General features: G+C 48.2%; 1 protein-coding gene across 1 annotated transcript; it reads left to right on the forward strand.

The window, feature by feature from the left end:
• Positions 1-9,237: 9,237 nt before the first annotated feature.
• Positions 9,238-12,877, forward strand: ZBTB43 (zinc finger and BTB domain containing 43). Its single transcript, XM_032233422.1, has 2 exons — positions 9,238-9,361; positions 10,907-12,877. The coding sequence occupies exon 2, from the start codon at positions 10,919-10,921 to the stop codon at positions 12,308-12,310; it is 1,392 nt and encodes a 463-aa protein (XP_032089313.1). The 5' UTR covers positions 9,238-9,361; positions 10,907-10,918; the 3' UTR covers positions 12,311-12,877.
• Positions 12,878-13,393: the final 516 nt, after the last annotated feature.

Here is a 13,393-nt window from a genome sequence, read left to right on the forward strand (position 1 = left end):
CTGTTGGCTATCCACTGCCGGCGGTTCAGAGGTTCGCGTCTCACCGGCTCGAGGTTGACTTGGCCTTTCGTCCTTCCAAGATCGGTAAAATGAGGACCTTCTACTGTGAAATAGCAATAGCCCTTAGACTTATATACCGCTTCAACTGTGCTTTACAGCCCTCTCTAAGGGGGTTACAGAGTCAGCCTCTTGCCCCCAACAATCTGGGTCCCCATTTTACCGACCTTGGGAGGATACGATACAATACAATACAATAGCAGAGTTGGAAGGGACCTTGATGGAAGGCTAAGGGAGGGGGGAAGGAAAGATGGGAGAGAGGGAAGGAGGGAAGAAGGAATGGAGGGAGGGAGGAAGATCAATAGCCCTTAGGCTTATATACTGCTTTACAGTGCTTTTACAGCCCTCTCTGAGTGGTTTACAGACAGCCTATTAGAGCCTCATTTTACCAACCCACACAGGATAGAAGGCTAAGGGAGGGAGGGAGGAGGGAGGGAGGGGGGAAGGAAAGATGAGACTGAGGAAAGTAGGAAAGAAGGAATGGAAGGAGGAAAGGAAGGAGGGAGGAAGAAGGAGCAATAACCCTTAGATTTACAGTATATACTGCTTCACAGTGCTTTGCAGCCCTCTCTAAGTCAGCCTCTTGCCCCCAACAATCTGGGTCCTCGTTTTACTGATCTTTGGAGGATGGAAGACTGAGTCAACCTTGAGCCTGGTGCGATTCAAACTGCCAAATTGCAGGCAGCCGGCAGTCCGCAGAAGTAGCCTGCAGTACCGCACTCTGACTGCTGCGCCCCCGAGGCTCATAGCATAGGATCTCCTGCCAGAACTGGGGGTTGGGCTAGAGGACCTCCAAGGGACCTTCCCACTCTGATTGCTGTTCTAGGTTCCTGGCTTCGTGAAATAGCCCAACCTGCCTTGTCCCTGACCTGTCTCTGAAAACGCTCCATCTCCAAAGGAGGCGCTTTGGTTCGATTTTTTTTCCCCCAACCATTTCTCTAGCCAACCAGCCTTCAACAAGTGACAAAGCTGGGGAAAGTTTGCGCGTGGTGATAGATGAGCCTTTGATTAAAAACAACCCGTTGGGATCTTTATGAATAGTTTTAATCTCGAAGGTCAGGCGAGCAAAGTTGTTTTTCCCCCTCCGCTCCTTTGCAGCCAGGTGTTTCTTTCTCCTTTTTCTTCTTCTTTTCTCTTTTCTCGGAACCAATTTGCAACCCACTGTATGCTCTCTAACGCCCCGAGAAAATCAGAACTGGCCATTAGCAACAGACACGGGTGAAATTTCCCCGGTTTGGTTTTGCATCACCTCTTCCATCTTCCCCGAGTCAATATTCCACACATCTTACCAACGTCTTGTCAGCTGCTGACAAGGAGATTTCCAAACCACAGTGTGACAAGTTAATTAAAAAAGCTAACAAAAGAAAGAAAGGAAAGGAAAGAGAGAGAAGCAGAGATCAGAGGAGACTAAACTTACAAGCTGGATTAGTCATTGGCAGGGTGAGATGAGATGCTGTGCCCAGTGTGAAGACTTTTTAAAGAATCCGGAATTTCTTTTTATTACCTTGTCCCTTTCTTTTCAGCCAAAGTTGGCAGTTTAGGAACACACAAACCATTGATGGCTTGTGTGTTTTACCACTGGTACTTAAAGGCTTTGGTCTGTTTTTCCGTTAGGGAGAAACATAGAAGAAGAAGAAAAATAGATATTTCTCAAGCGGGCCGAACTAGGTTTAATGGGAGTGCCTCCCGCTAACTTCCCCGCCATTTGAAAATCGTGCTGACAAAAAAAGTCAAAAATAAACACTAGGAAGTGAGTTTTGAAATAATTCTAGACATCCCTTGAACTGAAGATGGAAATCAACAAAGCAGTAACAGTCCATTGCTCTTATTATCTAACTCTATCATCTGTCTATCATCCCTACCGCTCTATCTCTCTCTCTATCACTATCTCCACATCTATCATCTCTATATCATCTATCTCCCTATTTATCTCTCTGTCTCTCTGCCCCCCTGTCTATTTATGATCTCTCTCTCTCTCTATGTCTCTCTATCTATCTCTCTATCACTATCTTCACATCTATTATCTAATATCTCTATCATCTCTCTATCTGTCTATTTATCTCTCTGTCTCTGCCCCCTTCTCTGCCTATGATCTCTCTCTCTATCTCTCTCTATGCCTCTCTATCTATCTCTCTATCACTATCTCCACATCTATTATCTAATATCTCTATCATCTCTCTCTCTATTTATCTCTCTCTGCCACTCTACCTCTCTGCCTCTTTCTTTTGCTCTATCTATCTATCTATCTATCTATCTATCTATCTATCTATCTATCTATCTGATCTCAATCTCTCTCTCATCTCTCTGCCTTTCTATCTAATCATCTATCTGTCTATCTATCTATTATCTATCTCTATCTCCATATCTATTATCTCTCTCTCATCTCTCTCATTTCTATTTATCTATCTCTGTTTCTCTGCCACTCTACTTATTTCTATCTCCATATCTATCATCTATCATCTCTTTCTCCCCATCCCATCCATCTATCCATCCATCCCTCCATCCATATCTATCTATCTATCTATCTATCTATCTATCTATCTATCTATCTATCTATCTATCTATCTACAGTATCTATGATATCTATCTACCAAATCTGTCTGTCTGTCTGTCTGTCTGTCTGTCTGTCTGTCTGTCTGTCTGTCTGTCTATCTATCTATCTATCTATCTATCTATCTATCTATCTATCTATCTATCTACATTACTTAATTTGCACAAAATAAAACAGTATAACTCCAGGGAGTTGCATCTCGACAACACCCCGACCGTGGTAACCAAATTCTCTGGTATTGTATTCTTGCGTTTCCCTGATGATCCCACAGGGTAATGGGGAAATCAAAAACAGCCAGTCACCAGAGTGACACAGTGGAGATTAATGTCAACTTTTATCTGTCACTTTGACGAGCTCTCCCGTGCAGGCATGAAATTTTAAAGGTGCCGTGTCAAAACAAAATGAAAAAGCAGTAATGTTCCCAATCTAGCATTCTCAGAGGGATAGGAGGGAAGGAGAGGGATACGGCGAAATCAATTTAACGATCAAGAGCCGGGATAGTTGACTTTCTCCTGCTTCACCCCCCCTCCTTCCTTCACTTCTGGTTTTATTATGTTTTTCTTTCCTCCCAATGCACAGCTTGGAAATCCTTGCAAGATTCATTTCTTGATGCTAAATCTAAACGCCCTTAGGTAAAGGTAAAAGTTCCCCTTGCACATCTGTGCTAGTCGTTCCCGACTCTAGGGGGCGGTGCTCATCTCCGTTTCAAAGCCGAAGAGCCAGCGCTGTCCGAAGATGTCTCCGTGGTCATGTGGCCGGCATGACTCAACGCCGAAGGCGCACGGAACACCATTACCTTCCCACCAAAGGTGGTTCCTGTTTTTCTACTTACATTTTTTACCTGCTTTCGAACTGCTAGGTTGACAGAAGTTGGGACAAGTCACAGGAACTCACTCCGTTACGTGGTGCTAGGGATTCGAACCACTAAACTGCTGGCCTTTCTGATCGACAAGCTCCACGTCTTTAGCCACTGAGCCACCCGTGCCCCTTGTAAGGTCCTAAACATGGGGATTTTGCAGTATCCTTCCCCTGGAGTGGGGAAGGGATGGGAATTTTACAGTATCCTTCCCCTTCCACGCCCACCAAGCCACACCACGCCCACCAATCTCACCACTGTGCCAGCATAACGTTGCCCTGAGGCATTGTGGGACAGAAGAACTATTCTCTTCCAAAGTAACCTCCTGCTATAGGTGATTCCCAGGAAGGCAACTAGGACTCAACTTCCTTGGAGGAGATCTCACGTTTTGAGCAATAGCTGCATCCTGGAATGGAGAGCAGGGAAGAAGAGAGGACAACCTTTTTAATAAAAACGGGAGATGCTTGGCTGTCTTTGAATGGCCAGTTGCTGCAGGGGATTAATTATTAAACAAACAAAAGGCACTCTCTGGTTTGTTTGTTTTTTTTGTAATTAAAAATCTTATTTTATATTTCACAGGTCACGGCGGAAAAGTTACAGGGTCATCCATGAAGTTTCTGGGGTCTCTTGTTTGGAGATAAAGTCTGTGGAAAAAGGGAAGGAAGGAAGGAAGCAAGCAAGGAAGCAAGCAAGGAAGGAAAGGAAAGGAAAGGAAAGGAAAGGAAGGAAGGGTTGGTTGTGTTTGTGGTCATTGTTGTTTTGACACACTCGGCTCTTAACTTGTTCCCTCTTCTCTGCTTTAAATTGCAAGCTCCTTATTGCGGTTACGTATATCAATGCTGGGCAGAATTTTGTCCCACAAGAGATCAGAAGAAGAAGAAAAAATTTCCTTGCGAAAGACCAGTCGTAAACTGCTTTTTTTCCCCAGGGCCGTCGTAACTTTGGACGGTCGCTAAATGAAATTATAAACTGGGGACTACCCTGTTTTCCCCAAAATAAGACCTCCCCAGATAATAAGCCCTGCCCAAAAATATTGCAACACAGCAGCAGCCATGAGGTGACCACGCTCACCATCTCCTGCAGCTCAAAAATAAGATCTCCCTGAAAATAAGCATCCAAGCACTTATTTTAGGGGTCAAAAGAAAATAAGACCTTGTCTTATTTTGGGGGAAACACATTACCTGTAGGACTTGCTACCTTAGAAGAAATTATTCCATTGTTGAACCGCACTAGCAATTAATACTCAAAAAAAATCTTCATTTTGAGCATCCCCGTAGCAACTTTGGTTGGCTTCTTTTTTAATTTACCCCTTATCACCCAATCCCTGATTTCTTAAAGTTGCAAATTTTGCATCTTCGTGCACGAACGGCCCTTAAACCTTAAGTGCCGTGGTGGATACGGATACGATATCCAAGGAGCCTGAGATTTTGCAGGACATTAGCAAGAGGAGCAGACAATTACAATGTCCCTTGTTTTATCTAATTATTATTTATTTGTTAAATAAGATCCCTGCTTCTAACGCTCGGAAGGCTGGAGAGCAGGGCAAAAATTCTGAGAATATTGCTGCATTAAATGTTGGAAGATGAGCTTTGAGCTGCTTGGGGTTTTTGTGCCATCTGCTGTTTGTTGATAACAAGGACAGTTTCTTTCTTCTCTCTCTTCCTTTAGTTCGGAAAACTAACCCAAAAGGTTTCTTAATTCTGCCTTGGTGCATTATGCATTCCAAAGGAGGGAGGGAGGAAGGAAGGAAGGTTCTCAGACTTTTATTTCATGATCCTGTTGAAGATACAGTATATTATTGAATAGGCTTGTATCCATTTCAAGAGGAGGGAGGGAGGAAGGAAAAAGAAGGGAGGGAGGATGGAGGGAAGAAAGGGAGGGAGGGAGGGAGGGAGGAAGGAAAAGAAGTGAGGGAGGATGGAGGGAGGGAGGAAGGAAGATTCTTAGACTTTTCTTTCATGATCCTGTTGGAGATACAATATGTTATTGATTAGGCTTATATCCATTTCAAGAGGGGGGAGGGAGGGAGGGAGGGAGGAAAGAAGGAAGGAAGGAAGGAAGGAAGGAAGGAAGGAAGGAAGGAAGGAAGGAAAAAGAAGTGAGGGAGGATGGAGGGAGGGAGGAAGGAAGATTCTTAGACTTTTCTTTCATGATCCTGTTAGAGATACAGTATGTTATTGAATAGGCTTATATCCATTTCAAGAGGAGGGAGGGAGGGAAGAAAAAGAAGTGAGGGAGGAAGGAAGGAAAATGAAGTGAGGGAGGATGGAGGGAAGAAAGGGAGGGAAGGGAGGAGGAAGGAAGGGAGGAAAGAAAAAGGTGGGAGGGAGGGAGGAAAAAGAAGGGCGGGAGGGGGTTACACCCCCCCCCCCACCTAAATATTTTACCAATGGAAGAGAATACTTGTAGCTCTGAATGAGGTCCTGGCTGCTCTCTGAGCCTAGCTGTTTTCTTGCAGACATTTCATTAGAGGTTTAGAGGTTTAGAGGTTTATTAACATTTATAGGCCGCCCTTTTCCCTGAGGGGACTCAGGGCGGCTTACATAAAATCAAGGGAAGGATATACAAACAGTAACGCAGACAAACATAGAATAAAATAATGAGCAACATTCATTCATCATTCGGGAGGGGCAATTATCTTTGTCCCCAGGCCTGACGGGCTAGCCAGTTCTTAAGGGCTATGCGGAAGGCCTGGACGGTGGTGAGAGTACGAATCTCCATGGGGAGATCGTTCCAAAGGGTCGGAGCTACTACTGAGAAGGCTCTCCTCCTTGTAATTGCCAGCCGGCACTGGCTGGCAGATGGAACTCGGAGGAGGCCCAATCTATGTGATCTAATTGGTCGCAGGGAGGTAATTGGCAGAAGGCGGTCTCTCAAGTACGCAGACCCACTACCATGGAGGGCTTTATGGGTGACTAATAGCACCTTGAAGCGCACCCGGAGATCAACAGGTAGCCAGCGCAGCTCGCGGAGGATAGGTGTTATGTGGGTGAACCGAGGTGCACCCACGATCACTCGCGCGGCCGCGTTCTGGACTAGCTGAAGTCGCCGGATGCTCTTCAAGGGCAGCCCCATGTAGAGCACATTGCAGTATTCCAGCCTAGAGGTCACAAGGGCCCGAGTGACTGTTGTGAGAGCCTCCCGATTCAGGTAGGGTCGCAACTGGCGCACCAGGCGAACCTGGGCAAATGCCCCCCTGGTCACAGCCGTCAGATGGTGGTCAAAGGACAGCTGTGGATCCAGGAGGACTCCCAAGTTGCGAACCCTCTCTGAGGGGTGTAGAATTTGACCCCCCAGCCTGAGCGATGGAGTACTGGTCGAATTGTTGGGAGGGAAGCACAACAGCCACTCGGTCTTTTCCGGGTTGAGTACAAGCTTGTTAGCCCTAATCCAGTCCATAACGGCCTCAAGACCTCGGTTCATCACGTCCACCGCTTCATTGAGTTGGCACGGGGCGGACAGATACAACTGGGTATCGTCCGCATATTGATGGTATCTTATCCCGTGCCTACGAATGATCTCACCCAGCGGTTTCATGTAGATGTTGAATAGTAGGGGGGATAAGACCGAGCCCTGCGGCACCCCATATGTTAGGGGCCTAGGGGTCGATCTCTGCCCCCCCACTAACACCGACTGCAACCTGTCCGAGAGGTAGGAGGAGAACCACCGCAGCACAGTGCCTCCCACTCCCACCTCCCGCAGTCGTCGCAGAAGGATACCATGGTCGATGGTATCGAAAGCCGCTGAGAGGTCGAGGAGAACCAGGATGGAGGGATGACCTCCATCTCTGGCTCTCCAAAGATCATTGGTCAATGCGACCAAAGTGGTTTCTGTGCTGTAACCGGGTCTGAAGCCTGACTGGAAGGGGTCAAGATAACTTGCTTCCTCCAAGGACCGCTGAAGCTGGAAGGCCACCACCTTCTCAACAACCTTCCCAAGAAAGGGAAGGTTGGAGACTGGACGGTAGTTGTTAAGGACAGCTGGATCCAAGGATGGCTTCTTCAGGAGGGGTCTCACCACCGCCGCTTTTAGCGCGGCGGGGAGGTTCCCCTCCCGAAGAGAGGCGGTAACAACCGCCTGGATCCAGCCTCGTGTCACCCCACTGCTGTTAGTAACCAGCCATGAGGGACACGGGTCCAGTACACAGGTGGAGGCACTTACAGCCCTCATGGCCTTGTCCACATCCCCAGGGGCAACATCCTGAAACTCAACCCAGAGGTGGTCTACTTCATCCTCTTGTGCCTCGGCTGGAACTGCAGAGATGGAGTCCAAGTCCGACCGAAACCGAGCAATTTTGTCCGCTAAGAATTGGGCATAATCCTCAGCTCTGCCCTGTAAGGGTTAACCCACTAGATAACATCATCAGTGTTAAGAAGGAGTGGGATTAGAGGAGGAGGAGGAGGAGGACTTCTTGGTGCTCTCTGAGCAGGTGTTTTGGTAGCCAACTAGGTAATATCATCAGTGCTAGAAGGGAGAGGAGGAGGAGGAGAACTGTGGGGTTCTTGGTGCTGAGCCTGGCTGTTTTCTTGCAGACCTTTCATTAACCCACTAGATAACATAATCAGTGTTAAAAAGGAGTGGGATTGGAGGAGCAATAGCAATAGCAGTAGACTTATATACCGCTTCATAGGGCTTTCAGCCCTCTCTAAGCGGTTTACAGAGAGTCAGCATATTGCCCCCAACAATCTGGGTCCTCATTTTACCCACCTCGGAAGGATGGAAGGCTGAGTCAACCCTGAACGAAGACAGGGTTTGTCGCAGGACGAAGACGACTTGATGCGGTTGAACTTAGTTATTTCCTTGCAGACATTTCAGTATCCAACTAGGTAACATCATCAGTGCTAGAAGAGAATGGGGTTTGTGCAGCAGAGAAGGAGAAAAGAGGGAGGGGAGGAGCAGAAGGAGAAATGGGGGAGGAACGGGAGCAGGAGTGGGGCAACTATGGAATCCTTGGTGCTCTGCAACCTTGCTTTTTTCCTTACAGGTATTTCACTACCCAACTAGGTAACATCATCCATTGCTGGGAGGGAGTGGGATTGTGATTTGTTAACAGTGGTAATATTACTATTGTATGTGAATGGCCAACCCATTCGCCTATCATAGTAACATAACAAAGAGCTTTTGTTTATATTAGCTATCCCTTATCAATACTTATCATATTAAAAATAAAAAAAACGGACACATTCTCGGAATATTTATTTATTGGGGCATGTAAAAAGAACAACGTGCACCTCAATGGATATTAATATCAATATTTTTCACGGAGGGGGAGTGGATGATTTTGTTCAGCAAAACATAAATGAGAAGAGCAGGGGAAGGGGTGGAAAATGTCTCTGCGCCCCCAGGGCCACATTTCCCTCCTCTGAACCCCAAAATCTTAGAGCCCCCCCCCCCAAACGGGAGAAGACTTGCAACGCCTTTCAGCCCAGCCAGGCAGAATTTGGGGAGGGGGGGCATCCTTGGCATCTGGCCAAGGAGAGCCTCTCTTGCAAAACCGAAACCGAAACCAAAATCCCCATCTCTGCCCTTCTCCGACCCCAGAAATGATGCCACCCAACAGACGCCGGCGGGCGCCGGGTTGGCCTCGGCCGCCCTTCCCTCCCGACCCATGTTGCTCCGCCCCCGATGGGTCTGGATGATGGGCGGGATTGGGAATCGGGCCTGTGGGTGCCTGTGAAGATCCACTCTATCCTTTCCCGTCCTACTCTATGGTCCTTCCCCTCCTAACTCTATATGCCGGAAGCGGGAGGCGCGGCGACCGGAAGCAGAGGCCGGGGGCTTCCGGGTCTGGCTCCCCGAGTGCTGGGCAAGGAGGCTGGCGGAGGAGGGGGCGAAGGACGCGCGGCGGGGTCGCCTGGGCAGGCCGCCCGCCATGTGAGGCTGTTTCTCCGGGGCAGGTGAAGGGCCGGCTCTCGCTGTGGGGGGGGGGAGGTCCACTCCGGGAATGGGGGGGGGGAAGGGAGGGGCGCCTTTAACCCCGGGAGAGCCTCCCTAGGCAGGAGCAGTCTACCCTCCTAGCGCTGGCGACCCTCTGGAGGTGAGGTCTGGATGTGAGACGCGTCTGCCTGGCAAGAGGAGGACGGAGGAGAGGCAGGGAGGGGAGCAGGCTGCCCTGTCAGATGCCCTGGCTGGTTGTTTTTTATTTATTTATTATTATGTCTTTATATATATATGTATGTATGTATGTATGTATGTATGTATGTATGTATGTATGTATGTATGTATGTATGTATGTATGTATGTATGTATGTATGTATGTATGTATGTATGTATGTATGTATGCATGCATGCATGCATGCATGCATATATGTATATATGTATATATGTATACTATTATTATTTACTTTATACACGAAACTCAGGCAATTCATTTAAAAATGTATCACAAATATAATTGGTGCTGATGTTGATATGGGTTGCTGCCAGCATCCTAGGTATCAACATCATCATTATTATTATTATTATTATTATTTAATCTTTGGTGAGATTCACAGCCTTTGGGGCTGGTTGGTAGCTCAACAGCTCGAGTCCTAACCAAGGACCTAGGAACTGTTAAGGTAACTGTTGGTTGTTGTTGTTATTATTATTATTATTATTATCATCATTATCATTATTATTATATACTTTATTCATTAAACGTGAAACTCAGGCAACTGAACATTTAAATATATATCACAAATATCATGGACTGATTATATCATTATTATTATTTATTACACTCATTTTTTATCCTACATTTATGACTTTGTAAGTCATTCAACGCAGAGGGCAATATTTAATGCTCCTTCCTCCTCCTGTTTTCTCCACAACACCCACCCTGTGAGGTGGGCTGGGCTGAGAGAGAGAGGGAAAGACTGGCTCAAAGTCACCCAGCTGGCTTTCATGCGTAAGGCTAGAACTCTCCATCGCCTGGCAATTGGTCCAAAGTCATCCAGCCAACTTTCATGCCTTAGGCAAGATTAGAACTCACTGTCTCCTGGTTTAAGCTTGGGGGGGGGGGGTCTTACCATTAGACCAAACTGGGTCTCTTGAAACCCCCCCCCCATAGGAGAGCTGTCTGTTTCATTCTGGGGGGCTATAAAAGGGACTCTTGTAGCTCAGGGTTGAAATGAGGGTCCTTGGTGCTCTCTGAGTTCAGCTGTTTCCTTGCAAATCTTTCATTACCCAACATCAGCAATGCTGAAGTGGATGTGGGTTTTTTTTGCAGACATTTTGTCACCAAACTACGTAACCTCATCAGCGCCAGAAGGGAGTGGGGTGTGTGGAGAACAGGAGGAGGATTGTGGCATCCTTGGTGCTCTCTGAGCTTAGCTTCTTTCCTTGCAAACTTTCCATTACCCAACCTCAGCCATGCTTTTTTTCCTGGGTGCCTTCTCAATTCGCAAAGCTGCAGATTTTTCCTTTTTCCCTCTTAAAACCGGGCGCTCTCTTCTCTCTTGCAGTTCGCTGATGAAATGGAGCCGGGGGCGACTTCTTTCCGCGTCGAATTCCCTGATTTCTGCAACACCGTCCTGCAGAAGCTCAACCAGCAGCGCCAGCAAGGCCAGCTCTGCGATGTCTCCATTGTGGTCCAGGGTCATCTCTTCCGAGCCCACAAAGCCGTCCTGGCTGCCAGCTCCCCTTACTTTTGCGATCAGGTGCTCCTGAAGAATAGCCGGCGGATTGTCCTTCCCGATGTCATGAACCCCAGGGTCTTTGAGAACATCCTCCTCTCGACTTACACGGGCCGCCTCGTCATGCCCGCTCCGGAAATCGTTAGCTACTTGACGGCGGCTAGTTTCCTCCAGATGTGGCACGTGGTGGACAAATGCACGGAGGTGTTGGAAGGAAACCCTTCGGTCCTTTGCCAGAAGCTGAACCGGAGCAGCGACCACCAGTCTCCCAGCAGTAGTAACTACAACGGCCTGGCGGAAAGCTTTGAGCTGGGTGCAGCAGGCCACTCGGATTTCCACAAAGCGCAGGAACTGCGGGACGGGGAAAATGAAGAGGAGAGCTCCAAGGATGAGCTGTTGTCCCAACTGACCGAGCACGAATACCTGCCTAGCAATTCCTCGACGGAACACGACCGCTTGAGCACCGGGATGACTAGCCAGGACGGAGAAGAAGGGGTCAGCGACAGTACTGATTACCAGTACGCCCGGCCTCATTACAGCAAGCCCAGCATTATGTCTCACAAACGGTGGATCCACGTCAAAACGGAGAGGTTCGTCCAAGATTGCGAAGGAGTGGAGATGCACGGCGCCTACGATGAGCACCAGGTCTCCGAGTCGGTGAACGCCGTGCAGCGAGACCACCCTGTCGAGACCAGCATTGTGGAAGATCTCCGGGTCAACGACAGGAAGGTGGAAATGGAGTTTGGAAACCCGGCCAACGAAGGCAGCTACGACGAGCAAGTGGACTTCTACGGCTCTTCCATGGAAGAGTTCTCCGGGGAAAAGAACGACGGGACGCTAAGCCTCCAGAGACCAGAGGCTTCGGGTTACGGGGAAAGCTTAGATCTTCCCTCAGGGATCAAGGAAGAAAACGCCCTCGCTGGCTTTTCGACCACCGACAAACTTTACCCTTGCCAGTGCGGCAAGAGCTTTACCCACAAGAGCCAGCGGGACCGTCACATGGGCATGCACCTCGGACTCCGGCCGTACGGCTGCGGCGTGTGCGGGAAGAAATTCAAAATGAAGCACCACTTGGTGGGCCACATGAAAATCCACACCGGCATCAAGCCGTACGAGTGCAACATTTGCGGGAAAAGGTTCATGTGGAGGGACAGCTTCCACCGGCATGTCACCTCCTGCACCAAATCTTACCAGGCCTGCAAAATGGAACAGAATGCTGCTAAAATGAACTAGAAGCGGACGGATGGACGGGGTGGGACGGACGGTTTAATCGGATGAGCGATTGTGTCGTGCTGCCTTGATCCGAACACGGCTTATTTGGACCAAGCGGGACGGCCGGTGTCTCCCACGGCTTCGTTCCCGAGGCCTTGCTGCTTTTTGAGGTGGCGGGGTTCCAAATAAACTCTGGGGCGAGCCCAGTCCCCTCTCTTAAGGTGCCCCTCCCCTGAGGCTGCAAAACAGACCAGCAAGTTGGCATAACGGTACTTTCTAACCTATTTAACAATTACCGCTATTTTATCCGTGCTTTGGGTTCTCTCCAAAAGGAAGGTCCAGAGTGCTTTTTGCTTTGAACTCCTCTCAAGGGAATGTCGCTCAACATTTTAAGGGTTCAGCGGGAACGTAGGTGAGATGGGGCTCCCGGCGAGGTGGCGGTTTCCGTTGGTGGCGCTCCCCGGTTAGCGGCCCTTGAATTTAAGCTGGTAATGTAGAGGTTTGGGGCACTTGCTTGCTGAGAACCAAAGGGTGAGTGAGTGGCTTCATTTTTCTCCCAACGCACATTGCTAGATAATTTTCAACTGCGAGACTATTATCATCATCATCAAATTATTATTATTATTATCATTATCATCAAATTTATTTGCTGCCCATCTGGTGGTTCTAGGCGAGACTGAGCCAGAGGAAGACGTTCTGCCCAACTTCCCAGTTTCAAGATCTGTCCAGTTTTATGAGTTGCATTGACTGGTGGCCCTTGTGTGTCTTTTTTTTTTTTAATGTGATATGTGGCGACGAACACTTTAAACCCTCACTTTCTCGCCCTCCCCTCGTGCCTCACGCCATAGTCAATCAAACCAGCCTCTTCTTTTGACTGGGCATTTCTGTGTGTTCCCCCAGCGGTGCCCCTCCCTCAGCGCAGATGCCGGGTTTTTTGAGTCTATATTTTTAACAGTCTGCTCTAAAACCAGAAAGCAAATCACCTTGCTTCCTGGGGGTGGGGTTGCAGATGTGTTCGTAGTAGCCTCTGCATTAGCTTTATTAGCAGCCAGGCTACAAAACCCGTTTCAAACTCCACTTGGTCAGAAAATAAATAGCATCCTT

This window comes from Thamnophis elegans, chromosome 16 (assembly GCF_009769535.1).
Source record: "Thamnophis elegans isolate rThaEle1 chromosome 16, rThaEle1.pri, whole genome shotgun sequence".
Classification (NCBI taxonomy): domain Eukaryota; kingdom Metazoa; phylum Chordata; class Lepidosauria; order Squamata; family Colubridae; genus Thamnophis; species Thamnophis elegans.